This window comes from Benincasa hispida, chromosome 5 (genome assembly GCF_009727055.1).
Source record: "Benincasa hispida cultivar B227 chromosome 5, ASM972705v1, whole genome shotgun sequence".
Taxonomy (NCBI): domain Eukaryota; kingdom Viridiplantae; phylum Streptophyta; class Magnoliopsida; order Cucurbitales; family Cucurbitaceae; genus Benincasa; species Benincasa hispida.
Window position 1 is genome coordinate 10,536,362 of NC_052353.1, and position 11,045 is coordinate 10,547,406.

At 33.1% G+C, this 11,045-nt stretch overlaps 1 protein-coding gene across 1 annotated transcript; it reads right to left on the reverse strand.

Moving 5' to 3' along the window:
* Positions 1–7,333: 7,333 nt before the first annotated feature.
* LOC120077208 (shematrin-like protein 2) lies at positions 7,334–7,960 on the reverse strand. Its single transcript, XM_039031111.1, has one exon. It carries the CDS (start codon positions 7,958–7,960, stop codon positions 7,334–7,336), a length of 627 nt encoding a protein of 208 aa, XP_038887039.1.
* Positions 7,961–11,045: the final 3,085 nt, after the last annotated feature.

The following is an 11,045-nucleotide window of genomic DNA, read 5'->3' on the forward strand; positions in this document are numbered from 1 at the left end:
TTATTTCATGGTACTTAATGTAAATCTCATTTACATTAATCCTCCACTTGATGTATCTCATACATCACACCGATCATATCATATATAATCAAATTTTCACTTGTCAATTTGAACATTTCAATTCAATGCACAAAGAACTGATTCACAACTTGAATTCATTGAGCTACCAAGGGGACCTTATGAACCTATAGCTCAAAGCTCCAACGGTATGTGAATAACTGACTAAACTTTTTAGTTACGGGATCCACCATCCGTTAACTGCCAACACTCTAGTAAAGACCGAAAGCTGAACTCTCCTTACAACAAATATATTATGTGTCCATATCAATCAATCAACAGTGCGATAACCCTTCACAGATTGCTCGTAAGTACAACTAGGCCGATAAGCATTATGCCCCTGTAGTTACATCTAATTCCTTAAGTACCACTGATTCCTCTAATGAACATAAGTCATAGTCCTACTATGATTAAGTCCTCTCTTCCAAAGAGAAGTTGTGGTCACTATGTTCAAAGCTCGGAATCAGCCCTTAAGGGAGCAATCTATTTACTTATCCCAGCTTCGGGGAAAGAGTGAATTCTATCTTGTGTAACTGAGTTCCCAGCTCCTAAATCAGATAAATCTCCTAAAAGGTAGGCATGTTGAGTTGGCAGTTGGCAATTTGGCCATTCAAGATTTAGGTCATGTCACCTACACTCGTTTAGGTGAGATGTAAGTCTCCAGTATCAACGACGTTATATACAAACACTAGTCATCTCGTGGTTCCGGTCTTATACAAACTCTTTGTATAGGACATCCTCGCTCGCATGTCTCCACATGAATGGTCAGGATCTACCATCTGTAGTAGTTCACAACACTTACAAACCTCTACAAAGTGGGCCGTATCCGTACTGTCACTAGGATTAGGTATCCCACCTTAATCCTTATACTATAGACCTTTTTAGGTTATCACTTAAGGTATGATCCACTTGTTTATCTCATATACATGTTGAAGTTTACATACAATAACCATGGAGCTTTGTTTATTGGACATGAGTCAAATAAAATAACTCTTATTTTATTCATAACAATATGTATAGATTACAAACTACGAGACTCCGTGAGAATCAGGACACCAATTTCAACACCCTGTATGTCTCCATATACAGCTCAAGACTTATCAGACAGTCTAGGATGTTAGTTTATTAGATTTAAGGTGATGAAGACAAAATAGAATACAACACAATCAATAACACTTATTGAAATAGAATCAATAACTCTTTATTGATGACGGTCAATTATTTACATTTACTATCTACGAGTTTAAGGGCATAAAACCCAACAAAATATTCATTCAATTAAATTCTAGATTGGTTAGAACAATACAATTCACAAGCTTACCTAGCCTATCGCTTTTTAATGATAAACATAAAATTATGTCACGTATCAAACGTTAATCAAAAGTACCAATCATAAAATTCAAAAGCGTCTGATAATATAATCATAATCTTATAAGAAAATAATTGAATCAAGAATATACATCAATGTTCGGTTCCAAAGCTCACACGTACATGAAATTAGAGAAAAATCCTAAAACCAAAGATATAACAAGTTACTTTAGCCCATAAATGTCATGATGAACATCTAGAAGTTATTTAGGTACATGAACAGACAAAGATATGGAGAAAACAGAGGGAAATCGTGTGGAGTTCGGCTAGAATTTGAGAGTTCTTAACCGTAGTCGGCAGATTTTCCATTTTATAAATCGAGACAGCACCGTGATGCTGCACCAAATTTTGTGCTCTAGAAAAAGAGTCGGGCACTAACGTCATTGCGTTATGCACTACACTTCTGGGGGCATCTTGGTCATTTTGGTCTTCTCTTTCCCAGTTGATACAAATAAGCTCTATTTTGGCCCATTTTATCTTCATTTTGTCACCAATGTCGCGTTCTTCTCTTAAGTGCTCAAAATCTATAAATTCATCAAATAAACATTTAAAATCCAAGAACAATCCCGAATTACGCAGAACAAGATAGCACATTTTCGGTGCTTTCGAACACCCCCATCGTAATTTTTTTTCGTCTTCAAACAAGGTAGAGTAAGACATACAGTCATACAATAATATGCTCACTTACATGCATAGTTCGTTACTCAAGTCTCAACAGTCTCTAAGAACTTAACTTATACCGAACAATGAAATGAAATCATAATCTCACTGAAGCACAATTTAAAATTAATTTTAAACTTATTCATGCAAGAGTGAGTTTAAAGCCCTTCTAATTAAGTCATTGAAACCTAGAATGCCCCTACACTGGCTCATCACTAATAGTCAAGTGCCAAAAAATAAATCTAAGCAGTAGTATGTCAATTAAGGTGCTTGAAATTAAACTCCATGGCTCTAAACTTGCATTTATTTTACCTAGGGGCATCAGCTTTCACAAATCACTGTAGGGAAGTATACTCACTCTTTTGTGAATGTCCTAACTAATCACAATAAAGGTAGCTCTTTCTACCTCTAGTGATGCATAACATTACATGTTTAAATTTTCTTTTTTATGATATTATCATTTCAGTGCAACATTTCATCTGCAGATTTTAAAATAGTCATATACTTTTTTTTCTCCCTTCATATCACATTACAACCTATCATAAAAGACACTATCCTTTAAGTACAACAAAAAAACCACGAGCCAAGTAATACAATTTTAAGCATGCAAGACATAAATGTAGGCATATAAAGAACTTAAGTGGGCATGAAAACAAGATTTTTTTTTAAGAGGGCTAAAAGTCATGATTAATCATCTCAAACATCATCTTACACAAAAAAAAAAAAAAAAAAAAATTGCAAGGGAGTGCATCATAACAAACCGCATGAATATGAGCAAACATGCATATAAAGCACACAAACAAAATAACTAGAATACAGACATTCCCCCACCCTCAACTTAAAATCTAACATTGTCCCTAATGAGATAAGTAAATAAAGAACAAGAACAAATACAAGAGAAACAAAAAACTTCCTTGAATTCGACCCAAAGGATGGGGGTGATATCTAACTCATGAAATAAAATTATCTCTATCTCCTCATTGAACTACAAAAACCTAAATATCGCGAAATAAAGAAAGAATTAAGCACGAATAAAAACAAAAATAACATAAAAGAAACCTATACTATGAAAACAGTGAAAAAGGGTAAATCCTGGCTGCCTCTAGGTAGCACAATTTTTTAAGGTCGTTATGCTCGACCTGACTCAATTTTATAATCCACATTCTCTATTAACAGTAATGTCAACATCTTCCACCCCCAACTTGGGAGATTGGCCACTATCCTGAAAAATAATAGATCTAGAAAATGCAGGATAAGCGATAATGGGACTATTAGAAAAAAAAAATCAAAATTTTCTTCGTGCCTAAGAATTAGGGACCTTTTATCTACCTCAATTATTGCCCTACTAGTCCTTAAGAATGATTAACCTAATAGCATAGATAATTCAAACGAAGGGGAGTCGATGTTCATATTAATTACATAAAATCAGAAAGAAAAGTTAGTCCTTTAACTCTAACAGGCATATCTTTAACTAACCTTACTAGCCTAACCAAAGAATGGTCAGCTAACTGCACCAAAATATCAGCAGGGTGCAGGATATGAGACTGAATCTCAGAATAAACAAGAGGAAGAATAATGTTTATAGTAGACCCTAGATCTAACATGGCATGCTCAAATTTCTAGTGCCTATTTGATAGGGCACATAAAATGTACCTAGGTATTTTTGCTTAACAGGTAGATTATTTGAGATAACTACCTCCCATTCAACCTTCTTTTCTTTCTTTTCCTCTAATGGAGCTTCAACCCAAACCTTCTTTCCCCTTACAATAGGGTTCTTATCTCCATAAGACTAGATAGATTTCACTTCATCCTTAAGTGATCCTCCCTGAGCAACATTCAACCTACTAGGAAAAGAGCACGAGGGATATTAGATTTTAAATTTAAAGGTGGATTAAATCTTAACCCACGTCTTCTGGGTGGGCTGACAAACATCTCTTCAACATCCTCTTCATTCACCCCCTCAATTGGCTCACAATAGGCATCAGGCAGTTCTCAATGCAGCAAATAGTAGAAATGGCTTTAATGTTATAAACCTAAAAAACTGTCTAGAAAGGGAGATTCCCATATTGAGTGTCTAGCTTGCTGACCGTGCTGCCCAGTTGTGAAAGCTAGATTGGCCATGTTCTGCATGTAAGAGAGGGTTGTTTCTTGGTTCTGCTTAAGCTGTGAAGTGGTATCTACTAAGCTCTTCACCGCATCCTCCAAAGGCATTCCTGAGCTTCTTTATCCCTGATTTCCATGATTGCCCCAACGGTTGTAATTGTACATCCATCCACCTTGCTGGTTGGCAATGTAGCTCACTAGCTACAAGCTCCTTGAGTTGTGCCTTAATGGAAAAAACATGTTTCACAAGAGTAGACATTTTATCAAGTTCAGCTCTAAGTTCACTTACCTTTTATGAAGATGTCTGAGGGTACAAGACTCTTGTTCAAACTGTTGGACAATTGCTACAATAGTGGAGAACATTGCTTTTGCCTCTTAAGGGGTCTTATTAACCAATGCACCTTCTACAACTGCATCAACAATACCTCTATCACTAGGGACAGGCCCTTCGTAGAAGTATTATATTTGAAGTGCGTCAGAGATCTAATGTTGTGGAAAACTGCCAAAGAGGCGTTTGAAGTGGTCTCAATACTCGTGTAGGGTCTCCCCTCCATTTTGGATGATGTCATATATATCTTTCCATATCCTTGTAGCTCTACAGGTAGGAAAGAATTTTTCCAAGGAGTGCTTCTTCATTTTAGCCCATGTGGTCACTGATTCAGCTTTACGTTAGTAAAGTCAATCCCTGGTGTTGTCCTTGAGGAAAAATTGGAAAGTTTTCAGATTCATCTGCTCCTCTGTCACATCGTGCGGTCTCATGCCATCGCACATGATATGAAACTCCTTTAAGTGCTTGTGTGGGTCCTCTATTACCAAGCTATAAAAAATAGGTAGTAAGTTAATTAATCCAGACATCAGCTCAAAGTTACCTGTAGCCTTGGGATATGTGATGCAAATGGAGTGTTGATCAACATTAGGAGCAACAAGGTCTCCTAATGTACGCTCATGCTCAAGTTGAGCCATTATCTCTTTCCCTTCTTCTTGTAAATGCTCTTCTTCTTCAGCGTCTTATGCAATGACTTGTCCAATTCTAACTCTTTACACTTTAGCTTTTCTCCTTCGTCTTCTCTCCTCCCATCCAAGCTCTGCAAAATACAACACAATAGATCCTCAGAAGCATCGGGTTATACAAAGAAAGAAAAATTCAAGAATGAATAAAGAACTGAAAACCATTCAATACAGACACTACTTGGTTCCCCGACAACTGTGCCAATTTGGTTGGGCGGATTTCGTTGCCTAGATCTAGACTAAATAATTTCAACTGTTGCTAGTAAATATGTAGTAGTAGTAGCAACAGGTCGAATATATGGAATCTTTGAATTTCTCTATTAAGTAGTTTACAAGTCGAAGTAATTGAGAGAGAGGGTTTGAAGTTGATTGGTTGCAGGAGAAATTAAATTTCATAAAATTAAAGCATGTAAAGTTGAGATAAAATGCGAAGAAAGCCTAGCTTGAGTTATTATGGAGTTTCTCTATTTAATGTACTCCATCATAAATTTCTCATTACCTAAATTAAGTTTTTGCTTATACCTAACTGGACTAACTAGAAAAGCCAATTAGTTCATCCTAATCAACTAACTAGTCCAAATTAAATTGATGAAAAGCATGCAAATCCAAATTTATCTTAGTTGCATTAAGAGGTAGGGAAATGTTAGGTGGAATATTCAACAGGAAAATGCATGATTAAATATTCATTCGATTAAATTCTTGATTGCTTAGAACAATGCGATTCACAAGCTAACCTAACCTTTCGCTTCTTAGTGATCAACATAAAACTGTCACATATCAAATATTAATCAAAAGAATCAATCATAAAACCCACAAGCATCCAAAAATATAATCACATTCTTATAAGAATAGAATTGAATCAAGCAAATACATCAATGTTCGGTTTGAATGATTATAAGTAGATGAAATTAGAGAAAAATCTTAAAATCTGAACTAGAACAAGTTACCTTAATCTGCGCCCGTCTTTAGTTAGACAAGAAAAAAAATCTTTTCTTTGTGTTTGAAATTGATTAGCTTTAAAGATAGAACAATCAAGACTAAAGAAAATCATGAGAGAAATATAAAATAAAAAATCAACACTAAACCAATTCTGAAGATAAACATAATCAAATAATAATAGATTAAAAAAATTAAGATGAATAAATTGAGGAGTTAAGAAAATAGATAGAATGCATGACAACAAATACATATAAAATTGCAAGGAGAGCGACAAATACACTCTCTATGTAAAATAGAGAATTAATTTCAAATAGTTATGTCGAAATTAACAGGCCAAGAAAACATAAATTTGACAGTTTGAAAATAAAATTAAAGTAATAAATATATATATATACACATATATATTGTAATAAAAATATAATTCAACCATCGCAAGCAAATTAATGGGAAATCAATAATGTCTACTTCAAATAAAAAGAGAACCAAAATATAAGAAATACTAAAAAAAAAAAAAAAAAAAAATCGTAAGCATGGAAGTAATCTAAAAAAAATAAAGGATGAGCCCAAAAAAGAAAGAAAAAAGATATTTTGATTTTTAATTCAAATAGCAACTAGAGTTAGTTTTTTCTTTCACATTTTGGTTGAATTGTTAATTTTATGGTTTTTTTAGTGTAATAACTATGAAGATAGGAGATCAAATCTTCAACCTCTAAAGAGAAAGATCATGCTAATTTCCATTGAGTTAAGCTCACTTCAACCTTTAACGTTAGTTTTATGAACTTAATTTTCTGTATTTATTAGTTAGAGCATAAATTTTGTTCAAATTAGGAAATTTCTTTAGATATTTACCATCCTTCCAAAGAAAAATTGATCATCATTGTTGGATTCAAAGTATATATTTGGAAAATCTAAAACTTCAGTAGGGAACTAACAAGTATCCATGCAAATTAGTTTGAGCAAACAAGAGAAAAATATTATTCATATATTTCAAAAGAAGGTACAAAGCCCCAATGTTTTCACAATATATTTTATAGTTATCCTATCCTTCCAATCTTTGATATGTGTGTATATACATGTACATGCACTTTGGATACCCAAGGGAAAGAAGGATAAATATCATCTCTTTTTATTTATTTATTTATTTATTTATTTATTATTGTGTATAGATATATGGTAATTAATATTAAGTAGGTGTTTCTCAAGGTTTGGTGCCACTATCTCCATCATATGCACTGCTTCCTTGACGACCACCATATTCTTTGTATGATTTGTCACCTTTGTTACCAGCTCCATAATTCGGATATTCATACATTTCTCCACTTTTGCCACCATATCTATTATCATTGTATTCTTTGGACATCTCTCCACCCTTCTCATCATATCCATAGCTAGGATAGTTATTTACTCCTCCATCTTTACAACCACTTGCATAACTATTATACTCATTGAATGATCCTCCACGTTTTCCTCCACCATCGCCATAGCCTTGTCCATATTGTTCACTGTAATCATCATCATTCCCTTTACTTTTTCCAGTGTCGTATCCAGAAACACCATAACCAAAACTAGTAGTGCCCTGACCGTACTTTTCTCGACCTGAATAATAATCATTCTTATATTTTCCATATCCATAACCCTTAGGAGTATATCCACCAGCATATCGCCCAACACCATTTTCTCCTACATAATTATACCCACCATTACTGTAGGTACTTGGATTACCATATTCTCCTTGACTATAGGTTGTGAGTGCTCTCGTTGCAATAGAAATCTCAATACCAAATAAAAGTAAGAAAACAAGAGAAGAAAGTTTATAAGAAGCCATTTGCATGTGGATGGTTAGAATGAAGATGAAAAGGGAGAGGGAAGAGGTATATATATAGGGGAGTGGTTGAAATGCATGCAAAAGAGAGAAAGGTGAGTGGCCCAGAATCTATATTTAGGCCTTTCAATTTGACATACAACAATTTACATCATTATGTTTAAGTCACAGCTTTTAATGCAATTCATATTCTAAGTTATATCACCATCACATTTCTCTTCTCAACTATATTTCTTCAAATCCAAGCTTTTGCTAATCCAAACTTCTTACCTACTAATTTGGCTTTCATGTTTCACATCATATTGGATGAATGAAATTTAAATTGGATTTCTTTGGGCTTTAGTTTTCCATTTCCATTTACAATTATCGTTCATTATATTATTCAAAATACTTTATATATCAATGTTTAATTAAACCAAAAGTTGATATGCTAATGTCCAAAGTATTTTAAAATACAATCCTTTAAACTCAATTTTATATTGTGTTAATTCTGAAATTGTTAGCTTCTTAACACCACCTCGATTCATTGTTTCAGAATGATAGTTTACTATATAGTTTTAAAGTTTAGATATATTTTGGTCCCTATATTTTAAGATTTGTGGTTGTCTCCATACCCTAACACCTACCTCGATTCATTGTTAATGTCATGCAAGAATATATTACGTGTGCATTGATTTTCAAAATTTATAGTGAAAATCATAATAAATAATGAAATAATTTTAAAAATACCAACAACAAAAATCATTGGGATACATTTTAAGGTTTATGTTAAATGTACATAGATTAAAATTGAATATTTGAAAGTACAAAATAAAATGGACATACTTCAAAGTATAGGTGAAAAGATGATATTTTAACCTATTTTATTATTAACTATAGTCAATAAAAAAGATATATATATGATTATTCATGCTAGTATCTAATTTATGAATACTTAAAGACCATTTGGTCCATCAACTTCTTAAGTTGGTATAAACAACTCAACTTTAATAGTAAATACTATTGAAGTTTATACGTTTAACGAGTAACTCCATCGTTCCCTCTACTTTTACTTTTCACATTTATCAAGAAACTTCATTTTTTTTCTTCTATCTCTACTTTCTCATTTATCAAGTAACTTTATCTTATCTCATTCTCTACTTTTGACATTTATCGAAAATTTTATCTTACAACTCTAAACCCCAAATACAAATTGATAAAAACAAGAAATTATCAATAACAATAGTTCTTACGATAATATTTATAATTATCAATGATGAGCTTCCACTATTGAGTAATTGTTGTAGCAAGATTGAGTCGAACAACAGGTAAGCAAAAATATAGTTTCAAACACGATAAGTTTCTAGCTAAAACGGAAAATGGGTGTGTTATGTTGTGATCATAGAACTAAAGCATGGAAAAATAAAGGACAAAAAAGTAAAGTGTAAGAAAGTAAATGTGCAAGAAATATGAAAGAGGTCGAGCTAATTAGAATCCACCCAATTGCTCGATTGATCATAGGACTTCTAGGGATAACTTCTTACGCATGCATGAGCTTAGACTAATTGTCGCAGTTGCAGTCACAAGTTCTGATATTGATTAATTAAATTTTGAATTAAACTAGATTCCCAATTAATTAGGTTCAATAGTGTCCATAAAAATATCACACTTGCATTACACCTAAAGGACTTCACTAAGATGTTTAGACTTGGATAACCTAAGTTACTCATCGATTATGTTCTTGAATTAAACCAATCATGCAATGTTGCAAATAGATCATTCTAACCAATCAATCAATCTACAGTTAATCAATCTACAAGCAGTAAGTAAATATTTGTACCTTTATGAGATAGTTTTTAGTAAACACAAGTATCATATGAGCTCTTGTGAAACCCATGCTCCAAAATAAAAGTGTCGAAACGAATATACCACTTTCTTGGCCATTGCTTCAGTCCATAAGAAGACAAACCATATCTTCCTTTCCCTTCACCTCATAGCCCTTAATTTGAGATATGTAGATCACTTCCTCCAATTCTCCATGGAGGAATGTTGTGGTGATCGACGTCCATCTGTTCAAGAAAGATATCAAAGTGAACAACAATACATAACAATAATCAAATGGTCGAATGTCTCATCATTAGAGAGAAAATCTCATGAAAGTCAACTCCTTCATTCCGAATGTAGCCCTTGGCTATTAACCTACGCTTATATCTAGGCTTACTATCACCTCCTGTACCTAGCTAGATTTAATGAATCATTTTGACTCAATGAGTTTCATATTTCGAAGCTTTAGAACAAATGACCATGTTTGATTGTTCTGCAATGGGAATAATTTTGTTTACATATCATCCTTCCATTGTTTCTTTCAATTAGATATAATTGTCTCCTCAAATGTAAGAGGCTCTACTTTAATACTATCAGATGTAAAAGTGAGAACATAAGCAATTAAATCAGCATGACCATATCTCATAGGAACCTGACTCACCCTCTGAGGCTTATCACGTGTAAGTTGATAGTGTTGCTATTAATGCCCACACTCGTGGTTTATAATTTATAAACAAAATAATTATTTACATAAATAAAGTGTTACTTGTTAACATTTAGGCTTGCGTAATCCAATAAGTTAAGATCTAAGGTTATTTAATGTAACTTAAACAATATGTAATGGTATTTAAGCTAGGCATAGAAACTGATATTTATTTCTATTCCTTGAGTGATTGAGAAAGACATAATATATATAAGAGGATAATCATTTTGTTTGCTGAAATTAAGCTAAACCTATATGGAAAGAATAAAATTGCAAGATACAAGGAAGTAATCTGAATCAATTCTCTAATATACAACTGTATAATTTAGCTCGATTTCCTACACTCCCCCTCAAGTTTAATGGTATATGCTAGTCATTCCAATCAAATAATATTTATAATTCATCAAACTAACTACATACATGACAAGGTAAGCACAGATGGTAAGTCTGGCATCAGACAATAGGGAGCCTAAGATAGAATCTCTCTAAGCTAAATAAGTCTTTGGAAAATAGTAAAATGGGGGGTTTGGTTGTTTTATTTGACAAGAAAACTAAATGAAATAATTTAAAGTGCGAAAATAA

Excerpts from the sequence above, each read along its gene's own strand:
- LOC120077208 (XM_039031111.1), bottom strand. The coding sequence starts at position 7,960 with ATGGCTTCTTATAAACTTTCTTCTCTTGTTTTCTTACTTTTATTTGGT.